The sequence below is a fragment of the Eschrichtius robustus genome, chromosome 2 (assembly GCF_028021215.1).
Source record: "Eschrichtius robustus isolate mEscRob2 chromosome 2, mEscRob2.pri, whole genome shotgun sequence".
Lineage (NCBI taxonomy): Eukaryota > Metazoa > Chordata > Mammalia > Artiodactyla > Eschrichtiidae > Eschrichtius > Eschrichtius robustus.
In genome coordinates this window covers 81621024-81646917 of record NC_090825.1, presented here as the reverse complement: position 1 = coordinate 81646917, position 25894 = coordinate 81621024, and the positions used below count along the sequence as shown (strand labels likewise).

At 37.4% G+C, this 25894-nt stretch overlaps 1 protein-coding gene across 1 annotated transcript in view; it reads left to right on the top strand.

The window, feature by feature from the left end:
• The first annotated feature begins 2900 nt into the window (after window positions 1-2900).
• The window catches only part of ST8SIA4 (ST8 alpha-N-acetyl-neuraminide alpha-2,8-sialyltransferase 4), a 103202-nt gene continuing 80208 nt past the window's right edge, over window positions 2901-25894 (top strand). The window contains exons 1-3 of the mRNA XM_068535679.1: window positions 2901-3312; window positions 9575-9706; window positions 18338-18595. Coding sequence (XP_068391780.1) covers window positions 3200-3312; window positions 9575-9706; window positions 18338-18595 — 503 coding nt within the window. The 5' untranslated portion in view covers window positions 2901-3199. The remainder of the gene's footprint in view (window positions 3313-9574; window positions 9707-18337; window positions 18596-25894) is intronic.

The following is a 25894-nucleotide window of genomic DNA, read 5'->3' as shown; positions in this document are numbered from 1 at the left end:
AGAGGTGGGGATAAATGTATATGTATAGCTGATTCACTTTGTTATACAGCAGAAACTAACACACCATTGTAAAACAATTATATTCCAATAAAGATGTTCAAAAAAAACCCTTAATTGTTCAAGTATGGGAAGGGGAATCTCTTGAGTTCCACTGAACCATTATCATTCAGAAGTGTTCACCTCTATGTATCAATAAAATGTGCTATGCTTAACAAATTCAGAAGCAGCAGCATTATACAACTGGAGAGTTCTTTTTTTTTTTTTTTCCTAGGTATTTAAATCTGTCATGTATTCCTATAACTAGTTCTTGGTTTGCTTTAGTTTTGCTGTTGGTGGATTTGTTTTGTTTTGTTTGGCCCATGTGAACCGTTTCGCCAAACTTAAAGCTTAATACATGAATTAAACCCACCTTGCTCTTGCAGATTTTCATGTTGCAACTTTCCCATTAGAGAAGACAATTTGACATTGTGGAGCTTTAGATTATTATGATCACACTGAAGACTTATGTCCACTACTTTCCTTTCCCATTTCCTGTTCCAACAGTACTGATCTACCCCAAAGCTCCTGCATTTTATTCCTCTCTGTGCATACATCCTCTTTCCTGTGCATGCAGTGTTCTACCCTCCCTCTGCCTGGCTTACCCCTTAGTTTTGCAAACCCCAGCTTATGTGTGCCCTTTCCTAGGAAACTCGCCTTCCTTGCTCCCAAAGACTTAAACACTCTATCTGCTTCCATCCAGTAGCTTACCCAGATACACGATAGGTACTTCAAATGCTGCTTAGTTCATGGTGCCATATTGCAACTTATTTTTATTTATTTATTTTTCACAATCTGTCCCCCTCTGAGTGAGTGATCTTTCTGTCTGGTTAGATGCTGTATTTTATTCATCTCTATGTTCCCATGCCCTCATGTATTGTCTGGCCCATAGTAATTGCTTAAGAAATGTTGGATGAATTTAATTAAGTGATACATATTACTCCATCAGCAGCAGCAGGTAATGTTTTATTTGAAATCCAGAATATATTTGTTTACTGCTTAAAAATCAAAAGTTAACCTAGAGAAGTTAGCATCCTAACCATGCATTGCCCACCCTCTCTGCACCCCAGTACCCTTTTCACTTAAATAAGAAGCTGTTTTATTCTTGCAGTTTCTGCTAATTGAGAAGGCAGTGTGATCGAGCTGCATTAATGCAAGTGGGATTTGCCTGGACATCACTAAACTCGAAAGGCTCCCGGTAGGCCACTTGTAGTGTCAATAAAGGTTCATAATTACTTGCTCCTTTGAGTATTTTAGACCCAACCTCCTATTCGCTCTGCTGTGAGCAGAGACCTGAGAGGTTCTTAACTTTCTACATCTTAGGGGAAGAATGGCAAACATTGCCAGGGCTCTCGGGTTTTCAAGCAAAGGTGTTGGCTGTTATCCTTGTTATTTTAAGCTGTCAAGGGACTGGAAATCGGAATAGCCACTCTTGCGCCCCTCCAGCAGAGGACTGGTGGTGAACTTCACCGTTTCTGGGTTTAGGAAGGTGTAAACCCCAGGGGCCAAGAGTGGATGACGGCTGGAGACACCGCTCAACCGGAAAGAACAAGAAATTGAATTGAGAGGCTCTGGGGGAAGGGGTGGAGGTGGAGAGCTTGGGACCCGCTCAAATAGATGGGGGAAATCCTGGCTTCCAGGCACTATGTCACCCGAGGAGTGGCTCCCGACCCACCTCCACCACCCCTCAATAAAAGCCAAGCCAAGGCATGGTACAACCTGAGTTGCAAGCTTCTCTCTGGGTGAGGGCAGAGATCCAAGACTTGGAGAAGGACTCTGAAGACGAGAACCTAGGACGGGAAAAGTGCCCCTGCCACACAATACAATAGAACTAAAAAACAAAACAGAAAACAAAGAGTAGAGGGGAGGAGAGGGTGAAAATCAGGCTAAATGCACATTACTAAGACTTTCAGAGAAAAGCTTGCTCTTCCTTTTTTTTTCCTTCTTTTCTTCCTTCCTCCCTCTCTTCCTTCATTTCTTTTCTCCTTCCTTCCTTCGTGTGTGTGTGTGTGTGTGTGTGTGTGTGTGTATAGGTGTACTTGCGTTTGAAAAGGAGGTCCTACTTTTCTCAGAATCCTGTCTCTCAGCAGGGAAGTTCAAGTGGGATTGGAGTTTCCTTGACTCCTGCGTGAGGAGTTTCCAAATGGCAATGAACGAGTCACATAAATATCCATGAAGTTCCTAATGACACCTCTGTCATCACTTGTTTCCTGCAGAATCCTGAGTCGGGGTCGTCATCCACCACCCACGCTGAGTGGGCGATCGGCTGATCTGCTCGCGTGTGTATTTGTACTTTCCGGATTGAGCGGTGCACGGAATATAAAAGGTCCTCCAACTCCTTCCCCCTCCCTCCCCCATTCACTCCACTTAAGAGGGCGTGCGTTTGTGTGTGTGTGCGCGCGCGCGTGTGTGTATATTTAGCAAAGACGCTTGGAAGAAGGTACCCCTCTTGCTACCCACCACCAGCTCTATCCGACAGAGCAGGCGTCTCCGATCTGTCCCCAGCTGAGGTGTCCTCTCCACGCTGATGCGGACTATCTCGGTGCTTCCTTGTCCACAGAGCTAACGCTTTGGTGTCCCGCGAGGGCGACCTGACGTCCTAGTGCGCTGCTCTCTTCCCACGGTGTGCGAGCACTGGTGCGTGCGTGTGTGTGTACACGACTGTGAGCTTGTGAGCTTCCTCTCTCTGCACAGTTCAGGCAAGGCCGGCGACGTTACTCTCCAAGCAGCCGCCAGCGACGAAAGGCAACAGCAGCCTCCGCCCCTGAGTCCCGTGATTGGCTGGTTTTGTTCATCATTTCCATGCTAGGAAAAGGGAAGGGCCAGTGACGCCCCCGAACCCGGCTGCAGAAGCGGCCGCCACCTCCAATGTACAAGGTGTCTCTTCGGAAAAAAACCTGAGCCCCAGGGAGGCGGCGAGGAGCGACCGGGTTAGGGCTGGAGGGAACCGCGAGAGAGTGCGCTGGGCAGCGCTCGAGGACCAGTGGGAGCTTGGCCGCAGAGGACCCTCGAGACCTGCTTCTGAGATCCCAGCTCCACGCTCTCCTCCCATTTTACAGATCCACCCCCCCACTCCCCGCGACTACATCTCCCCAAAACGGAGCCTTTATATGAAGAGAAGGTGAGGGAGCTGGGGCAACCACGACTTTCCCGGGCACCCAAGATGCGCTCCATTAGGAAGAGGTGGACGATCTGCACGATAAGTCTGCTCCTGATCTTTTATAAAACAAAAGAAATAGCAAGAACTGAGGAGCACCAGGAGACGCAACTCATCGGGTAAATGCAAAGCTTCATTTTAGGATATGATAAAAAGTCAAGCCATAAATGAAATGTGAATATAGACGACAGGGTGAGGGTTGGGGTAGTATTTGTGTTGGTGTCATCTTGTGAGTGTTTAGTCTCGTGAATTAAATAACAAAGGCTGTTGCTGAGGTGTGTGCGATTCTCTACAGCGGGTTCTCAGTACGAGTTCAACTTGCCCTGTGCGGTGATAGTGACAGTTGTGCTGGTGCTGGGGCTCGCACGCCAAAGAAGTCACTGCAGAAGTGTCAACAAAGAATGGGTGCCCTTGTCCTTTTAGTCCCAGGCCAGAACTCAATCTAGATATCTTTATTCACCATCTGGTTGCCCTTCCTTCTTTCTCTGCCCTATCACTCTAGGGAGGTACTAGAGAAAGCTGGCTTCCTGAAAGGCTGAAGTTAAAGCTCAGAAAGCAGGAAATGTGTCTCCTCTGTTTCTTTACAATTCTTTGGCGTCGGGTAGATTCTGTGTATCATAATTTGAGTAGAAACTCCAGGTCAACCAACGATACTTCCTTATTTGCTGTCCGTGGGTAAAACCCATGGGCGTCATGGTTACAGTTTTGGAAACTGGGTGCTGTAGCTTCACACAGACTATATATTTCTGCTCTTTAGTTTGTCTAGATGAGTTCAGAATCTTCCTCCACCGCAGTAAGTTCTCTAAATATCACACTTCCTTCCTCCCTCCCCCCTGGCCTCCGTGTCTTTGAAGTTTACCCAGGAGGTGGTGGCAACTTTGTGTTGCTTACATAGCTTGGAAGCGTTTTCTGAGGATGTGAACCTGGTTGTCAACTCTGTTCAGAGTCCTGTTTCGGAAATCCTGCCTCATCCGGAGGCGTCTGCTATCGCTATCGGAAACTCCACGCTGGCAGAGATGCCAGCCTGGTTTTTATTTTCCCTAAGATTTATGAAAACCAAGATAGAACCCTTGCCGTTGGGGCGGGCGGGGTCGGGGGTGGGCGGTGGACGGGACTGCTAAAACGTGTGCGCGCATGCACACACACACAAACTTAATGCACTCTGTTACTTAATATTCCTGCTCCTCCCTAAGTAATGAGAATTTAAGTGAGCAAGACGCCGGCTTATCTTTACAGAAGAAATTGTTATTTTATAGAAAATTAACATAGAAGTACAGTCGAAAGGGACTGGAAGAGAATGAAAAAGCTAATAAGGGATGGGCTGGCTGATTGTTATGCATCAACAAATCTCTAAATGGTCTATGTTGGGGGTGGGGGGGGAAACGCCGAACTGTATGATGTCGTTAACACAGGGAGTGGGTGGGTTGAAAATTGAGCCTAGCTCGATTGTCAGAAAGGGCGGGGGTGTGGGCACCCCCGGTAGACCTGTGCTTCCCAGGCAGACAAAGGGGTCTTCAGGAAGGTGGTGAACCGGCGCGTGGGGGAGAGGCGGAGGCTGGGGCGTGGGGGTCGAGGCTCTTTGTTCCCTTCCCGGCTGGTGGGCTCCGAAGATATGCCTGAGCCCAGACAAAGCGGCCGAGCCTCGCCAGGACTCTGAGGTTCGGGCTCTTGGCTGGCAACCCTGGAGAGCGAGAGTGGGAGGGACGAGTGAGGCGAGAGGAGGCGCCACACGCCACCCCGGCGCCCTCTCCGGGCCTCCCTTAGCCGCCGGCAGGAAGGAGGAGCGCATCCCGAGTCCTCCGGGTCAAATAACCGACCTGGGATGCTCCTCACCTCCCGGGCGACGTTCCTCCCGTGGCCTTCCCCGGACGCCGCCGGCCGGTGGGCGCTGCCCAGGGCGCCGAGGAGGAGTAGGAGGCGGGCGCAGGCAGGGGCGCGGCGGTCGGGCCAGCTGGGGGTGAGGGGATTCTCTTGCACCTTTCTCGGGCTGAGCCTGCTTTCCCTGCTCCTTCGAGATTGCGCGGGGCGGGCGCGGGTTCATCAAACAGAAGCAGAAGTGCGCGGCGGAGCAACTGCGGCTCCGCGAGAGCTGGCCGCCAGGGTGGAAGAATGAGTGAGGAGACGCGGAAGCCTTTACTGCAGGAAGCAGGCCCCCTTTAAAAATAAAATAATAATAACTGCTGCTCAGTCGGCAACCGGGCTCCTCCTTCCTAATTAAATCCCGCAATCACGGCCGTGCAGGGCGAGGCGGCGCGCGTCTCCCGGTGCCCCGCAGCGTCGGGGCTGCCGCCGGCAGCTCTTCCCTGAGCCCCTTGGGGTTGGGGCTGCCGGGGGCAACGTGAGGACAGCTAGTTTCCCCCTGAGCGCTGTTTCGCTTTTCCCTCACATGAAACGTTCAGAGGAAACGCTTGTGATACCAGTTTATAATTGCGTTTCAACTCCAGAATAGTGCTTCTGGTGGGGGAGTTGACTCATCAAACGGCCTTCTTCTCCTTGACTCTTTCTACCCAAGCCACGTGGAGGGACTCGTTTTGAGATGAGTAAACTAGAGTGGCGGTTTGGCCCCAGAACCCAGGCCAGTAATCAGCAGTGAGGTAAACGGCAGTCCCTGACCTTTTGGGGGACACTGCGTGCCTTGCGAGTGGGCAGCGGATTCAATTAAGGACAGTTCCACAGTCCTTGTATCTTGTAACATCCTCCTAGATTCATATTTAGCTTCCCTGCTACCATTTTGCAATAGCAGCAGTTTCTTTATCTATTCGACTTGCCTCCGTTTTAACACTGGAGGTCCCATCTAGAGTCAGTGTTAACATGGTTTTTGTACGCAATGTGGAGCAGTCATTCCACAGAGGAGGAAAAAGAACAGCAGCCCAACTTTCCTACCAACCATCCACCTTCTCGCATCTCCAGAGGAGTACTAGCAGCATGTTTGTAATAAGGAATTATTGGAGAACAGGTCAAGTAATAATTGGACATTTAAAACTGTTTCCTTCGAAGCTAACATATCAATTGCCTGGTCTGTTGACTAGTAAAGTTTAACTGAAAGGGCATGAGGGGTATGAAGTGGTCTATTCTTAATTGATGTTTTTTTCTTAATGGGAAAAATGGCACTTGCCTCACAACTGGCCTGTAATTTTACTGGCTCTGTGTGCTCTTTGGTGTAATTAGAAATATGTTAACTTAAGGGCCCTACAGATAAAAATATGTGGGTATACTCATTTAATGAAATAATGTATTTGAAAGTGTAACAAACTTTAATACCAAATAGACATTTGCTTTGATTATTATTCCTTAAAACTTGCTACATACTCTTTTCCTGGGTGACTTTAAATGACACTTTAACTTACTTTTCTTACTATCTACAGATTTCCTTTTTAATTTGACTGTGTACTTTAGGTTGTCTCACTAGATGATCAGCAGTATTAGTTCTGAAACTTATGATAGAAGTGACAGTGGAGATAAGCATTCATACTTAGAATATTACCACTGTTAGCAATGTTAGTTCCAGTTTGTTCTAGGGTGGAACACACTCTTGTAACTCAGGAAACCAGAATCCGCATGTTACTTCATATGTTATATTTGGAATTCTACTAAAAGCCATAGGCTGTAAGTTAAGGTAGTACATCTCATCTTTATTTTTAGTTGTTTGGCACTTAGGGAATGAAAACACAAAATTGCCTGCTGTTTGTGTTCAGGCTTAATTTGATGCAAGTTCTTTTCATTTAAATGACTTAAATTTTTATATTAAAGAGAAAATTTAACCTAAGGGAACACATTCATTCCAAAGCCAAGTCAAGAAGAGCTTCCAGTGGGGTTCATTGCAGGGCTTTTGGGGACCTAATTTCATGAACCAAAATTAATCATGTGTGTTATGTACTGCAGAATTAATAGAATAAATTGTAGTGATGCCTGGCAACTCATATTTCAAAGAAAAATCTTTGTAAAGACTAGTAATATAACTGCTGATTAGCTTCTGTCACTGGTATCGCATAGATGACCATCTAACTGGGTTTTTCTTAGCTCGATATAAGCAGGGATACTTTATAATATATATTGCTTTATTTCTTTTATATGTTGTGTAATTATCCCTTTAGAAGTACGTATTGAATCTTCCTGTATACAGCCCCATCCGAGAAATGTTTTCAGTGCAGCTGTTTAGCACTCGTGTCTGATCTGGGATGAGAAACTAGTAGGGGGTGGCAACATCCTTCATGCCTTGCATTCACAGGAAGGAAAAGCCTATTCCAGACCGAGTACTACCAAGGTCACAGGCAGAAAAACCCCTTGGGACTCATTTAGCCTTATACAAAGAAATTTGCTCCGGAGCCTCAGGTTGCTGGCAGCCTGGCCTTCTCACACATGAATTCCATTGACTTCAAGAAGTGTGACTAGTTGTAGCTATTTTCATTCAAAATTCTTTCCAGTGGTAAAAGTCTGAAATTTGACTTATCACCAGTTCAATGAAAACAATTCAAAGAGCAGAGTAATGTGGTAGCATTTCATTAATATAAAACTGATTTACACTTTTAAAGCACTTTTTTTAAATCTTAGAGGTTCTGAAAAGGCGCCATACAATATCATAGCAATCATTCTGCCTTATAAAAATGTATCTTTATCTACCCGTCAGTTAAAGCAATCTCCCACAGATATTTAAAATGCCAGCTTACTTCTATAAAAGTTTATTGGTGGTGAAAATAATTATTTTAATTGTAGCAATCTGTGGTTAGAAAAAGATGATATTGACAGGACAGTTAGTTATTAACAAGATGAAGATGGGGAAGGTCCCTACCCCTAGAAATGGTGCGAGTTTGTGTCCCTACTCTTGAAGGCGTATCTCCAAAAGTGTGAAGATTAACTCTGTGTATATCCACATTTTCATTCATATGTAATAGTTATTATCATTAGACGTGTAATATAAAAATTGACTCGGGGCTACTGAGTAGTAATTGCACCCTATGTCTCCTTGCATCCTAAATGACCTCTATAAAATGACTATTATTAGCCATGCATAGGCATACAAGTGTATCATTTTCATCAGTAGGACAGTTTAAAATATTAATTTTTATAGAGTTCTAAATTTCACAGGGAGTAGTTGCATTTGATGCTTTGAGTTGCTTCAAATTGGAACTTCATGTTTAAAAAAGAATGCAAACCAAAATACCAAACTATCAGCCTCCAATTACAGAATTCATCTAGCAGCTGTTGCACAGGCAATGTTTCCATTGATAGTAGGGGAGGATTGCCTACATAATAAACACAGATTTAGACTTTGTGACTGAGCAAATAGTCATGTTACTTTTTAACTATGTTTTTGAGATTCTAAAAAATTGAGGTGACATGTAATGAAATATAGATATTGAAAGGGCTATGCCATAGAGAGGTGTCTTTTTTATTCTCTGAATCCGGGTTTACATGTATAAAGTACCAAGGAGTAGTCTACTGAACAATGAAGAGGTTCGTCTATAAAGGTCCTAATGGTATAAATGCGATCATAGGTGTCTGTCACCTACCGCCAACACCCCTGCTAATAGCATGCAGCATGATATACTTGCCTGTTGCTATTAACTGGTGGGGATAGCATAGTTAATTATTTGATAAAACAGAAAATACCAGTAATAATGGCTACTGAATGAGTTTTCCCCCCATGGCAATCTCTATCTCCCCACCACCAACTATCAGGGAAGCATCTCATTGTTGAGATGTTTTGAGACCGATGTAATTTTAGAATTAGCACTTCAATTGTGTTTTATAAATTACTTTCACGTGCAGAGCTCCACTTCTCACAAAGTCAAAGCATATTAGATAATGTTTTTGCAATTTTCAAGGTAAGGTAAAGTCACGGTGGCTTTACCACCGTGAAAGAGAATATTGTCAAAGGACATACGGGCTAGCAAGTGATAGAATCACAAACATGCCCAGATCACCTGATATTCAAAGTCTTCTTACTCCAAAACAAAAGCTCTTTCCATTATGTCTGTATGTCTTCTGTGACAATCTTAGGAGTCACAGTTACACAGATGTAGGAGAATTGGCCAAACATCCTGTCTCTATTGTTAAACACAGCAGGGGAGGGAGGGGCTAAAGGGGAACAGAACTTTGATGAGAATTTTTTTCCTTAAACACTGCAAAGGTCTTTTCTTTATATAAAAAGTTTTATTTCAAAAATAATAAGTAAAATAATAAGTGTAAATGATTCTCCTGATAAAGTCATATTCACCTAATCTTTATAATACCTTTCATCATGCTTATACCTCTTCTTCCAACAGGTAGAAAAAGTTGTATCTACAAGTTGTCACCAGTAATCTAAATCAAATTATGTATTATGCTGTTTATACAAAATGCTTCTTACTTTCACAAAGCTGGCATTGTGATTTGTTTCAGAGATGGTGAGCTGTGTTTGAGTCGATCACTTGTCAATAGTTCGGAAAAAATCATTCGAAAGGCTGGCTCTTCAGTCTTCCAGCATTCTGTAGAAGGTTGGAAAATCAATTCCTCTTTGGTCCTAGAGATAAGGTGAGTTTCTTTAATAAGGCATAATAAATTTCATATCATGTTCTAGAATACATTGGGCTTGGCAAACTTATATTGAATGCTTGATTTATAGTTTAAGTATGAATACTTCAGTAAGAGTGAACAGGCTCTTAATGTTTCTCACTGAAGGATGTGAAACTATAAAACAGAAATCATTATACAGCCAGAAATATAAGGATGAATATGTGAGTTTTTAATATACTGTCTTTATACTAATGAAATAAAATGTTTGACAGAATCCTAATGTTTAACACACTTTTATTACTCAGGATGGACGTATATTTTGAGAATTATCTTTAAGTTCTCTAAAGTCTTTATACTGATCTTGTGTTTTCTCACACTGGATATAAGCAGAGCCTATTCAACTGCCATTTAGCCAACAATTATAAATAAATTTGACTTATTCTATGAAGGGGTATTTCTATGTGTGCTCCTGTAATAAAAGTCTCAATAATTACACCCTAAATAGGTAACAATTAGCAAATAAGGCTTCTAGAGTACAGGTTTATTCTCTGTAAGATTCTGGTATTTTCACTTAGATAAGCTCTTGAAATCAAACTCAGTGCCTACATATATCCATTACATCTTGTTTTCTTCAATTATAATTCTCTAATAAGAAAGTTAGGGCCAGACCTTCCTAATTATGGAGGAAGCAAGCAGATCATTTTCTCTACAGTTAAGTTGCTGTATTGGTTGGTATGTTTAAATCAGCATTTCAGTAAATCAGAACTCTTTAAAAAAGTTCAAGAGAACAGCCGTCCTTTACATTAAAAAATCATTGTATTTTTCTAGTATTGGCAAAATGCTAATTACTCCATGATTGGATATGAACACACAGATTTTGTAAGAGTAGGTTAGTGGTTAAGAGGGTAAGCTGCTGATCTGCTGGGGTTTCTACCTCCTCACTTCTTGGATCACATGTACATGTAATGTAGATTATAAGCCCCTTTAAGGAAGAGTCTACTACCTTCATCTTTAGAGTATGCATCGCAATTCATAGAATGCATTGCAGCAAAGGCACTCACTACATGTTGAAATATAGTTGAAAGAAGGTTTGGAAATTAAAAAGAAATGGGTGCCATGGAAATGCAGGAATGGTGAGACTACTTTGTTTTAAAGCTTTCAAAGTGACTGGAATGGAGACAGGAATCAAGCCATGGCAATGTCAAGTGGTGTATGTCTGGCTATTTTTAGTTTAGGGTGAACTTTGTGTATTTGTAGGCAGAGTGCAAGAACAGTGAGATGAGTAGCATGTGATGTAGTGCAACTCTGACAGAGTTTATAAATTGGTGTCTTCTGTGTAGAATATGTTCAGCAAGCAATATTTATTTCAACTGGGTAAAAAGAAACTTAAAGCAGTACTAAAAAATTAGCAGATTCCTTATAAAAGTACAGATTTTCATATACTCTTAAGAAATTTTAAAATGTGACAACTCTGGACCTGTGTTCCTCCTGAGAACTCTTTGGCTGAAGCCAACACTAACCACGAGCTCTCCAGTTTGACAGTTTTACACCTGGAGCTCCCTTTTCTCATGATACCTACCTGGTGTCTTCCTCACTAACTCATACTCCTATACCCACATTTGAATTTAGAAACCCTGTAAGAGATGAGATAATTATGAGGAAAAGGCTACAGGATATGGAGCTAGATGGGGCCATAAATACAGTGTGGTTGAGTTTAGCACAGAGTAAGGATTTATGTTTCTTAGAAGTAGATTGGAAAGAGAGAAATATGGGGGATTAAAAAAGAAAATATTTGATCTCTGAGGATGCCTAGAAAGAGAACTTTCAAGTTTGAATGATTTGGCAAGAAAGGTGTCAATTATGTAAGGCTCTGTAGATCAGGTAAAGGAAAGTAATGGAAGAAAGTAAAGTGAAATAAGAAATTGTAACAGTTTAATATATCTAGCCATGCTAAATGATATATCAGATAAAGTCTAATAAACAAATTAAATACATAATTAACAATAGTTTAATCAATATATCTGGCCATGTCTTCCTAGTCTCTATGAAAAAATGGATACTATAGATGTGCATGAGGCTATATCTATTGCTATTTTTAAGATATTCAAGCTAAGGGTATTTAACATAAATTGACCCAAGCAATTTATTATTGCAACTTTACAAATTAATGAGGGTTGCATTCATATCTTTGAGGGTGATTTATTTTCAATTATAACAGCTAATTATATGAATGAAATGTTAGTACTCTTCATATGGTTCTCCTTAACAGATAAAGAAGTAAACAATAAAACAGTGAGCAAATATTGAATAAGACATACAAAGTTGTCACTTCCTTACAAGGAAATAATAATTTGTAAAACCATTACTGTACAACGTACAAACAGTTCATAAAAATTATAATTGCCTATAGCTATAGTGACTAGTAAGTATCAATCAATTTGACACCTATAATAAAACATTTAGAATATAAAAATACCTGATTATTGGCTTAGCTTTCTTTTTAAGTCATACTTGAAACTAATCTTAAAGTATTTTGGTTATTTTCCTTTGTTTTTTCCCCACATCTATAGCATTTATGAAGAACCACATTATTTTGTGTCTATGAGTGGGTGTGGGCATATTTTACAAGTGTTTTCAAAATTCTACTTTGAAGCTTTTGATTAAGACGTTACAACTAATCATTTTTGATCTTACATGATTGAACTATGCTTACAAATCTTTCTCATTTTAAAAATCTCATTAAACTTAATAATGCACTTGTGATATTCCTAATAAATTATTTATCTATTTGCATTAAAATGTGAAACAGTCACTGAAGATAAATTGTTTTTCCCTACATTTGTAGACATGATTTTTCTTTCTTATTACTGATTCTTCCAGCCCTATATGCACTCTGCCGCTTTCATAAGCACATCAAGAATTGATTCATATATATTCATCAAACAACTGTACCTCTCGGGAGTTGTCTGAGAGAGACGGTTTCATGTATTAGTTCATTGTACTTTGAAAATTCATCAAGATTTAGGGAAGTTCATGCATTCCACAGCTAACTTCACAATTAAACTAATTAGCTTGGTTAAAGGCTTGATTTTATTGGTGGTAGTTCTTTATTATTGTAAGCTAAGAAATGATACATTTAAGATGTATCAGATATTGTGAGTATATCTGTGAACATTGTACTGAGAAATTATCTAGTCATGTTCAACACTTGTGACTTGACTTCTTTTCATCTTCGTGTTGTTTCTTTCTTTCCCCTTCATTATTCATATGTTGGATAGAAACCTAAAGAATTATGTACAGTACCAGATATGGATGTATAGAAATGTATGAGCTCAGCTACTCATCAGGACCAGAATAAGCACATCATAATTAGTCAGCAAAAATATTTTCAACTCTTAGTGTCATCATATATCGAAGTTCTTAACCAGATAAGGTTTGCAGGTTGACTAAACATAATTGCAAATTTATATGTGCTTCACCTGTCAAAAAGAATTTGCTGTTGCATGCACTGATTTACTTTAGAAAAAGGTCCACATACAATTCAATAGCGCACGTCGTGGGTCACACAGCTTGTTAGTCCCAGAGTCAAGCTTCAAAGCCAGGCCTGACTGTGGAGCCAGAGCTCTTATTATGAGATAAATCTTTTGAAAGACTATTGTTTAATACTAAAAATGCATACTATTAAAATGCACCTTTATGAAGTACAGAGAAGTTGAGTTTTTTGCTCTAAAATAATAAAATATAAGATAGTATTCATCCAAATGCTGGGCCAAATATCAAATGTCTATCTGAGGTGTAAATTAAACTAAAAAGTGCTTTTCTTCAAGCTTTTTTGAGACAATTTTGCCTTTTCATTTGGTTGTGTTCAGGGTTTTTCTTTTAATACTAACTAGAATATTTTTCCTATAACAGCTAAGACCCTTAGCTCAGAAGCCCTAACAAGCTATAGGTTATGTTTTTTTCAGAGCTTCGAGGCATATTGCCTTGCAGAAATAATCTTTTGAGACAAAAAATTGTGTTCTGTCTGCTTTTTGTAGGCATAATGAAACACTTGGCATTTCTTAAACTTTTTTTTTTTTCTTTTTAGTAAACTATGTCAGTAACAACTGAATTGATTCACTGATTTTTGTCTGGAGTCAAAAGTTTGCAAAAACTGATTCCTAATATATGTATCACTACCTAATTTGTTTCTCAACTTGTGATGCATTCCAGCTGTAAGATTTGCCTCACAATATGTGCTGATGGAGTCAACAATGTCATTTAGATTAAATTTTAGTTGCCACAGCACATGTGCTTGTTGTTGACAGGAAACCTACAGAGAAGAAAGAGTGGCACCTGGTGATAGGTTAGCTATATGTAACATTTCACAAGTGAAAACAATGTTTAGAAAATTAATTCCCCAGGACTCTGCAGCTGCTATCTCAAGTGGTGGGTGATGTTGAAAGGGAAGTTCTACTTGAAATTTCAGCTGAAAAGTTTCTGTATAGAATCTATTCCTGTCAGTTTCACAGTCTAAACCAGTCTTTCAGTTTAAGCCAGCATTGCCTAACAAAAAATAATCTTTATGACTAATTTTTTAGTCTTACCAAAAGTGAAGCATATTTCCTGATTTCTGTCAGTTATCTTTATCGTTAAAACAGTTGCTGAACTTAGGTGTTTGCTTTTCGAATAGGGTTTCAAAAGTTACATTATGCTTAACAGAATGACAGAGACCTGTAAGGAATCTTTTGTTGTTATTGTTCTTTTAAGTCACACACAGAAAACACAATCCTCTGCTTTAAAAATCTGGTAGTAACTCGACCACCTATTACAAAAACTTATACTGGTACAGCCTGCATATTAAACATCAGCTTTTGTTGATTCATGCTTCCTTAGAGCCCAGAAGTTAGAGTTTTCTTTCTATCTCTCTCATTCTGAAGTAATTTTGTTTAACTTGCTGTTTTCATTCATATCAAGTACCTTTTGAGCGAAGCATATATGTTCTCCTTGGTAGAACTTAACGTGTTGTTTCAGTTCAGCATAAGTACAAGGGTTTTTCAGGCTTCCAGTGACATTTAGTTAATTACATTTAAGCACTAGTTTTCTTCTTTCTGTTTTTTTTTTTTAATAGATTTACAGTCTGAACAACAGTTAGACTTAGCAAATCCATAGAACTTTTACAGTCCATTAAATCTATAATCTAAAAATACCTACAGCCTACTAGGGAGAAAAAAAAAACTAACTTTACTGTTACCAGAAAATATTAAGCATTTTATCAATATATTCACTCATAGTAATTTCAGTCTTTCTTGCATCCTACACCAGGAATCTTAGCTCAGATAATTTTCCATGTATAGATCTAAGCCCTAAAATGGAAACGAAAGTTTGGTTCAATGCAGGAAAAAGAACAAACTAGAGACATTCAAGGTCCCCCCCACCCTTTTCAGTTTAAAAAAGCAAATTCAACACTCACAATTGTTCTGAGTTTTCTCTAAGAAACTTACATTTTTATATTTTGATTAGTCTGTGTGAATTGGTATTTTGTATTCTGTCTTGGAAAATACTTTTACTATTTTTTACTGCTTCCATTTAAAAAATAAACTACTGTTGAGCCTGTAAGACAGCATTGGAGTAATACATGCAATAGTATCATCTGTACTTAATAATTATTTATCACATTCAGCATTATTTTCTTCCTGAACTCTTACAGTCCACTTTTTAAATATCAATTTTCCCTAAGAATGAATAAATTAAAGGTGTTCTCTTATACTCAGATTTAGAGGACATATGTTTGAAAATATTTTTGCTGCTAACTTTCTATAACACAGCAAAGGTTCTGTGATTGCAAAGTCCCTCTTGCTATCAGTTGACAAGCGTTTAAGTGTTAACTTTATGAGAAAGGGGATTTTCCTTTTTTGGATTTCCAAGCTAAAGAGTCTTCTTTGAAATCTGGACCTCTATTCACTTCATGCTTGCAAACATGCCACTACTTGTGAGTTGCATCTGCAAATACTTACAGCAACCCCTTTAAACTATGTTCAAAGGAAAATGATAACACCATCTAGTTTGGCGATCTGACCACATCCGTGCAGTCTTCATTTTAGAGTCAAGCTTGTCATTTTCACAGGAAATGAAAAAAAAATTTTTGTTGAAATACAGGTGTCAGGCATTATTTAATTTTTTCACCAAACAAGTAAGTGGTAGTTAATTTGTACAAAGTTTGATTGCTGCTCTTGGTGCTAGCTGTTAACTTTTGTGAAGAATCACATGTGCTTAACATAATGAAAGAGTTCTCAATTTTCTGCAATTCATATGCTCTATGGCTGCTGATTTCACCAGCAATTCTCTTCTTATGCAGTCTGTACTTTGTTAAGATGATTATTATAATGCCTGATAATTTCTATTAGTTTTAAAATTTCATTTGTAGGGCATTTATATAGATTTTCCTGTACAAATTTTACTCCTTGCAAACCTGATATTCCAAATATTTGAGAAAAAAAATTTTTAAATGGTCTCTTTTTCAGAGAGTTGATGGGTGTATTCCTTGTGTATAAAATCTGGCCAAATAAAGTATTCAGTCATCTGGTTTCCTAATTAGATCACACGTTAAAGTGGGACCTATTTAAAGCAAACCAAAATAAAGAAAACAAAAGGAAAGATGAGTTAGTTATTTTACATCCCTCCTTGCCAGTCATGCTTCTGGCTTAGGAGTATGATTTGGGGAATTGCCCTTTTGATGGAGTGATAGGAAGAGATCATATTTTGTGCTTAGTAATAAAATTTATAAATAGTGATGGAGCTTAAACAATAATAGCATTAGAGGAAAATATGTCTATCCTATCATGAATGTTATAATAATGACATTGTTTTGAGCATTCTGAAAATTCAAGCTTGCAGTTAAGAGCACTTCAGTAAGTAATATCCAACTTCCAACCCAGAAGACTGCTTTCTCAGATTGCTTCTGGGTGGTATATGTTTGGTAGCTTGAGGATCAAGCAATCCCAAACTTTTGTAAGCCAGATTCATAGATTTCTTTGTCAATATAATTCCCTCAAAAACTTACTAGGCTCCTGAGCTATTTCTTTGGAGTTTGTTCCTGGTATGAATAACCCCACCTAAAGATTGCTTCTGAACACAGTTCTTTAACCTTCAGATTCTCCCCTAATTTTTCTGACCTAACCCTCCTTTTCTTCAGTTTATTGGCAGCTACTCTTAAGACGTTTGAATCTATAGACTTAGGGGAGAAGACAATATCCTTCTTGCTGCTGGCATGGCTCTGATTTATAGTTGTACCTCTTGCTAATTGGATTATTGGAGTCATTTAGGAGGTCCCAATTACTGGACTCTCACACAGCTTAGATTATAGGCCGTTGTCAGAGATATTCTCCTCCACTCAACTTGCAACTTGGCTATTTCATGTCTGACTTCGCCTCTTAGTTCCTTGCTAAAAGGGGTAACCAACATAAAACATGCTAGCACCTTTTAACCAATTATCCAAGAGCAACAAGCTTATTACATATAGGATATGACTCCCAAGTTTTTATGGACCACAGTTTTATCAGGTGCTATTCTGTATCATGCCAAGAGTCACCAGCTTTCCAGGCAGCCATATCTATTTTCTTATTTTCCATCATCTAACTTAGCATATGCGTATATGTGTATGTAGTATCTCATATCTTTTATCAGTTTCTTTATTAGTTATGGGATAGGCTAAGCTTCCATAAAAAAGGAGACTTTAAAATACAGTGAATCAAACAAGTCAGAAGTTTATTTCTTTCTCCTATAGTGATGCCCTTGATCCACTCATATCCTGTTTAAGAAAACTAATTCATGTGACCACACCCAGCTGCACTTGGGTTTGGAAATTTGGAAATGTTCTAGCTGAGCATCAATGTGGCCAAGTAAAACTTAGAAGATTCAAATAGGAAAAGAAAGAAGGGAAGAAAGAACACTGAGGAACAGTTAGCTATCTCTGCCCTGCAAGGTCCAATGTTCTATCTGTCCATCTTTTCCTCTAATATAGCCATCTTATTTCCTGGATTCTTGAGCTTGGAAGAAAACTTTCATATATATATATATGTGTGTATATATATATATATATACACATATACATATATATACACATATATATATAGTGCTGTAGTTTAACTTTACTTCAAATAATTATAATATACACATGATTTCGATAAATGTTAGTAATTTTATTGGAAAATTCAATCCTTTTAATAGAGTTAACTAAATTATGATTCTAAACAATTTCAAGTTTTTCTATTCACCTTAACTAGACAACACTGAACAAAATAGATGATTATAGATAATTAAGGCTGGCAGAATACTGTCTAGCTAAGGAAAGTCAAGTCATGGCAATAGTATTTCATTTAATAAACTTTTCTATAAATTTTGATAGGAGGCCTTTTTCACTCCACAGATAGGTGTGTATACTATACATCTATTTACAAAATCATTGAAAAACTATGTGCAAATGATGTTTCAAAAATATATTTTATTTCCTTTAGAATCTACTTAATTGGTTGGTTTAGTTACCACCTGAATATTAAAGGTTAGTGATTTACCAATTTATATCTTATCATATGTTACTTTGTAAATGATATTACCAGTCCTTGGACATGTTGTCATTAATGGAAAACTTCGCTTGTATCTCAAATATAGGAAGAACATTCTTCGTTTCCTAGATGCAGAACGAGATGTCTCAGTGGTCAAGAGCAGTTTTAAGCCTGGTGATGTCATACACTATGTGCTGGACAGACGCCGGACACTAAATATTTCTCAGGATCTGCATAGCCTCTTACCTGAAGTTTCACCAATGAAAAATCGAAGATTTAAGACCTGTGCAGTTGTTGGAAATTCTGGCATTCTACTAGATAGTGAATGTGGAAAAGAGATTGACAGTCACAATTTTGTAATAAGGTGAGCTTTCTTTTGTTCCTAAAGATGTAATTTCTTCAAAGACCCTTTACTTAGGACTAGAACACTGGCAGAAATGTTTAAATCTAATATTAATATTATGAATTACTGAAGTCTGAAACAAATATTTATCTGTGATGTCTTTATCTGTGTAGTATCCAAATTTACACTTACCCTGGAATGTAAAATTAAAATTATTATATCATTGAAAGAAAAGATGATCTCATAGCAATAAGATTCACACCAGCTTTCCTTTTTGGCCAAATGACAATTTTATTAAATATAATACACAGAAAAACTATTTTATTCATTAATAGAAATAATTATTTATTTCTATTAGTGAATGAATTAATTCACTTAATTAATTACATTCATAATCCTATTTATATTCAATAAATTATATTATTTTATTTATTCATAAAATTATGAACATTACTATGCAATGATGTAACAGATATGTTAATTTTACTTTTTTAATGACAACTATTTAGCATAGTCTAAGAACATAATTTAACAAGGTTATATTTGATACCTTGGACCAAATTGCTTTCATCACTTTTTATACATGGTACTTGTGTATGGTAGTATATTTTAGTTTTTTAGTTTTCTCACAAAATTAAACATAGCTATTTGTTTTTCATTGATGGTCAGCAGATATTTGATGAGTCATGTGTTTAGTTAGCTTGTGATTAACTGAAAAAAAGACAACAGTAGACTTAAGGTTGTAATGACAACAGATATTAATTAGCACTTTTTAATTCTCAGTATATCTAAATAGATTTTTTTGGTTTGTTTTAGTTCTTCAGAAATATTTGCTGAATAAATGAAACGTATTTTGAAATATGAAATACTGCAATATAAAGATAGATAGGAAAGTATGCTGATTTGCCATGTTGACAAATAACTTGAAGTCTTGAAGCTATGCTGGAATCCAGCCTTTGAAAGTATAGATCTTGAAAAAAATCTTTTTGAACTATACTATTAAAAATAAATACAATTAAAAAAAATAAATAAATACAATTATATATAAGTATTAATCATAAATAGGCAACAGTTTTTTATAAAAGAATAATAACCATGAAAAATCATAAGAGAATACTCTCAGGGAATACAATTCATAACAATGAATATAACTGCAAATATTTTGCCATACTATCTTTTCTCAGTTGGATGCAGGGTCAGAGATTGATTTGACATCAGTTGAGCCTTTAAAAACCTGAACTTTTAAATTGATTGAACTGAACAAAAAACCTTGTCAATATGTAGATATATAAAGAAAATTGTGTCCAAAGAGGAGACAAAAATATTTGATGAGGGAATGACAGTGGAAGTGGAAGTAATGAGCTTCAAACTTTGAAGTCTGTGTGAAGTATGGCTGTGAAGGAAGAGTAAGGCTTCTAGAATTTCTGAAGAGATTACAGTCAGGGGGCAGATTAAATGAAGAGGAAAAGATTTTAGAGCACAGTAGAAATTGTTGCAAGGTGAAGAAGAGAATTTGTAAAGTTGATTAATCCTGGAGGGCTACAGGATCCGAATGTGACTGACTCCTTGTTCCTGCACCCCTTTAAGCTTTAACATTGGGATCTACATAACCCACTAGATTCAGCCTCACCTTTAACTCTGAAATTAAGATTGCAGTGTCAGCTAACACCGCAGTCAGATCACATAATTATCTCCTCTCTTTTTTTGTGGTGAGAGCAGTTAAGATCTAGTATTCTAGCAACTTTAAAGTTGATAATACACTATTGTTGGCTATAATCATTAGGCAGTGCATTAGATCTCCAGAAGTTATCTGTTTGTTGTAAGTCACTCACTGGTGTTTGAGCATAATCGAACTTCAAGAGGTTCTTTATACTTTTCTAAGCTATGATTATTTTAAAAACTTATTTAACAAGAGCACAGTAGTGACCAATCCTGAGTCTATAATTGTATGCTCTTACCAAGAAGTATAAAAAAATGAGGATAAGCATCTTAATGAAGGCATGAAAATTATTGCCGTAATTGTTTTTTTTCCTTTTCCTCCTATTTTTACTGATTTCCAAAATTAGAAGTTGGAATGTTCTAGATTAAAGTATGTACTAGGGAAGTGTAGCCCAGGATTGGGATTCTGATTTTCCACGTAAACTTTGGCAGGAATACATTTTGCATTAGAAACAAATAATCCCTGGAGAAAAACCTTTTTCTTTTGTAATAATACCTAGTTTGGAAATTCATCCCTTTGAGTCTCATGGACACAAGGGACTTCAATGACATATCACTACCAGACCTCCATCCTTCCTAAAATTCTAATCTTTCTCATGGCATCTGACTCATCATCTGTGTACCAAATATCATTTCCTTCCCCAAGAGTATATGACCTTTTGTTACTGTACATGTGTCTCTTCTACTCCAGAACATCAAAGAGGACTTGTGCTTTAAACCTCAATCAAAGCCCTATTCCTTGAAATAGTTTGCCATCCATGTCAAACTGGTTAATATTGTTACAAATTGCAGTAACAACCTTTAAAAATCTTTCAAATTTCCCACCTTCCCAGAGCTGTATTGTGTGTATGCATATCAGCATAGGTATAGATAGTTTTGGTTGGTTGGTTGCATGTGTAACCTGTTGTTCCCAGTTTGTTTGTTTGTTTCCCATTTTTCTTGTTAGATAGTAAGTTTGTTATGAGAGAGATAACTTACACCTGATCTGCTTGCAGAGGGCACTGTTAGTTCAGTGACCCCCTCAAGGATCAGATTCACCCAGGTATTATGTTCAAGTTGACCTCTAACTTTATAAAGCAAAGCATTATTTTCAGATAGTATCTTCATTCAGCATTAGTTAGATTTTAAACTTTATTTTTCCTGAAAGTACTTTAAAGAAATAAAATGCTATCTTCTTTGTTTAATGATGTACAGAATGCATTATCACATGCAAACAGGAATCTCTTACTCCAAACAGTTGTGCTATTGAGGAGGAGGGCAAGGTGCAGGTACATGGCATTATTGTCCTGTGAAGTGTAGTTCTGGAGAAAGTTATTTTTAATATCCCACAATATTTTTAAATAAGCCAGTGAAAAGTGCTCATGTTGTATCTTTGCCCACGTAATGGTAACTATACACAAATGTAGACACACACACAGTGTCATGCATTTCCTCTCCTAGAAGAGATAGTCCCTCAGTGGCTGTTTGTATCATAAGTTAATCAATTAAATTAAATGCTGGGTTTTGTGGGATATCATACAAAATAGGAGCTTAAAGGAAAAAAATGAGGATAAGAAAATCAATTAAAGCCTTACTTCGATTCTCTAATTACTGATTAAATATTGAACTAATTTGTAAAATCTAGGTTTCATATTACCTAAATAACAGAAAACTGGACATAAGAGAAATAATTTTATTTCTTAATAAAAATGACTAAAATCATAATTCAAATAATAGTGTTATGTCCACTTGATCAGTGTTTTTTATATGTGCAACCCTCAAGACACTTAGTCTATAGTTCCTCAATTAGCGAGTGCCATGTTGTAAGGAAGAGACCAGGATAGAGAAACATGGGTGGTCAGTCACTCACTCAGGTTGAAAATATCATGCTTTTCTTGACTTGCAATCCTGTCTGATAGGGAAAATTCATAAAGGATAATAAGGTTCTTGTGATGTTAAAGATCTTGTCATACAGCTCCGGATAAGCAAAAATTTAGTTTAATCTGGCATTGCTGTGTCAGTTATAAACCTTCTCTCACCTGGTAAGCATTAGAGACACTGTCCTATTGATATTAAATTCTATATTTTATATTTGGATGGCGTGACATATGCTAAATATTGGAAAGAGATGGAGTCAATGCTGCAGAGGAAAACCATCACCCAATATAGATTCCAGGGGTCTGAGGAGAGTTCATTGTAGGTGATATTGGATGAAGTTGTACGCCTTGCTATACTTTAGTTTTCTAATTTAGAAACTGAGATTATTGTATGAACTATTCCTTTCTTCCTTAGAATGTTACAACTTACCTACTCACAGAAACCACAGAATTGTCTCTACAAAGTCTCAGCCCTAAGTTTACCCCATGTATAATTACTTATCTAAAGGTTTGCTATAATATTTCAAGAATCTGGAGTTTTGAAGACATAATACATCCTTTATATATCACTGTAGGTAAAGGAAAACAGGGTTAAAAAGCTCCCTTCATGCAATCTGTTTAAAAGTATCTTTGAATCCTTTCTTGGGTCTTTTTTTTTTACTTTGTGTTAGGTGTAAAATTATTGTAACAGTGCATATCTTACATTAAAGAATACAACTATTTAGTGGTGAAAATTGTTTTGGATTTTGCAAAATGATATATAAAGTGCTTTTCAATTTTCCTGCCTTTATTTTTCACATTTTTTGGATATTTTAGTCCCATGTATATTTACAAAAATGTACATTCTAATATCTGTATTGTCTATACTCAAGAATTTCATAAACTTAACAATTGTGGTTTTCTAATGAGAACCAAAAAAATCAGATATTTCCTAATTTTAATGCTGAAAGGTGGTGGAGAACAAATCCTCATTCCACCTTCCCTGGTCTTCTCTTCCCCCCAGGTAAGAATGATGGGGCGTTCTTTCATTCTCTGGGCTGTCTGTGGGTAGTAGGAAATGTCAGGCAGCCTGTCAGTACTGGTTTTCCATAGAAGAGGGATCTTGTCCAGCCTCATCTAAAGTAAACCTGGTCCCACAGTGTACTAGCTTTGATGTTATATAGAGAACACTGGGGGAGGGGTTAATTAACAGTTGCAATTGTCAACTGATATTTTTTGACCATCAAATGCCACTCCTCACTGTGCTTAAACAGAGATACTAGAAATAATGAGTATGACTTGAATGATTCAGAAATGGTTAACTAAGAGCTGCAAAACACTTTTTGTTGCTGTTGTTCTGGCTGGTTGGAATTCCCAATTTAATTTTGTTTGTTTATTTCTCTCTTTCTACCTTCCTTTTCTGCATTCTGTCTTGTCCCCATCTTCTTCTAGCCTAGGCAACTTTGCTCGTTTTTCCTTTGTTAATCAACATCCTCAGTTCCTGCAGTGCTTGACCAATTCCCTTCTAATTTCCTCTTGGTTCATATTTTTTTTCTTAAAATATAGGAACAGCAATGAAAGATCACTTAAAATATCCATTTAAATATATACATATTTATGTAAGTAAATCCTTGCTATTCAGATTGTGGTTCTGAACTACCAGCATTAACATCACTTGGAAGCTTGTTAGAAATACAGAATGTCAGAACTTGCACCAGACCTACTGAGTCAGAATGTGCATTTGATCACAGTGCCCAGGTGATTCTTATGTGCATTAAGGTTTGCAATGTTCTGGAATTCTCAATATGCCTAAACAGTATGCTCTAGGGAAGCTGGGACTCCCCAACATGTCTGATTTAGTTAGCCTGTATCTTTAGGACCTAGTACCAAATTTGATACATTAAGGTATGTGCTATTTATTTATTGAATGAAAGAATTAATGTAGGAATTGAGAAAATTTTGGTTTGTGTTCATGTATTGTTGCCTTAGACACTGAATACAACATTGAATTCCAAAATTAATATGTAAGAGGAGTCATATATAAGGTCATTTATGGTCATTTAAACCCTTAAAATTAAAAAGAAAATACAGAAATATGATGAGTAGTATAGTGAAATGTCCTAGATATTGGGAATCAGAAAAGCTGGGTTCCTGACAATTACTAGAATCACTATGTTGTACACCTGAAACTAATATAACATTGTAAATCAACTATACTTCAATAAAAAATAAAATGAAAAAAAATTAAGCCAGGAAATGTAGTATTGGACAAATACCTTAGGTTCTAAACATGATTATTTCCAACATCCAATGATATTAATAATAATAATAATAATAATAGGCCTATCATTTCAAAGTGATTTTCTAAGTATCAGATGGGAAATATAAATAGTAAAGAAATGCATAAACTGTAAATCTAAACTAATGTCAACTGATATTAAAGCACACCTTGCTTGAGTCAAATGTTGTAGTTGAAAGTTAAATTTATTACCACTTTTTCTAATAGCCATGACCATTGGCTAGAAATGCAAATTCTCTTTGTCTTATATAAACAAGAAGTCAGGGCTTCCCTGGTGGCGCAGTGGTTGGGAGTCTGCCTGCCGGTGCGGGGGACGCGGGTTCGAGCCCTGGTCTGGGAGGATCCCGCGTGCCGCGGAGCAACTGGGCCCGTGAGCCACAATTACTGAGCCTGTGCGTCTGGAGCCTGTGCTCCGCAACAAGAGAGGCCGCGATAGTGAGAGGCCCGCGCACCGCGATGAGGAGTGGCCCCTGCTTGCCGCAACTGGAGAAAGCCCTCGCACAGAAACGAAGACCCAACACAGCAATCAATCAATCCATCAATAAAATAAATAAATAAATAAGAACGTGAATTTCTTTAAAAAAAAATAAATAAATAAACAAGAAGTCAAACCTTCCTCAAATTTATCAAATATATCAAACGTGTATATAGTTGACACTGAATAACGTATTAGATAATATGAAATGTGAAGACACAGGAACACTACTCAGATAGGAGTGTCTATAAAATCTGAGTATATAAAATTAGAAAGAATTGTGGTGAAGAGATATATTTCTTCAGGAAACCAAAGTAATAAGATAAAAATGTTTTACTTTATGATGATCTAGCTTCCTAAGAGAAGGGATGAGATGTTTCACAAAAGAAAAGGATGGAAGAATTTACTTACCTTGACTGATACAATACATTTTTATAACTCAATGTTTGATTCTCCACTGGTGGATAATTTAGGGCAAACTTTAAATCATCTTTTTTGACCTTCTATGAATGCTAACTCTTTTATAGCAAAATAGACTCTTCTCTGGGAGAGAAAAAATACGCCTACTTTTCTACGTGTTCACAAAAATGGCCTTATTTTTTTCCCTTGCACTCTCACTGAGAATGTTTGTCCTTAAATAAAATGTTTTAACTGCAAACAACTAAGTTTCAGGTAGGGAGACTGGTGCAGGCATTAGAAAGATATTTTACAATTCTTATTAATTAAAATAACCACTTTATATTTTAGAAATACCAACATTGCTTATGTGATATTTGCTATGTATATTTTCTACCTTATTTTTACTTAATGGTTTATTCATATTTTTAATCTGAAATTTTATAGTTTTAAAAAAACTAATTATCTTTGTTATTTCTATTGATTTTAACCATAAAATTCATATTCTGGGTAGAAATCAGAATTTCTATTTTATTCTAGTCATTTATGGTTTTTAAAATTTTACTGAAAACTAAATATGGAATTTGTTATGGATT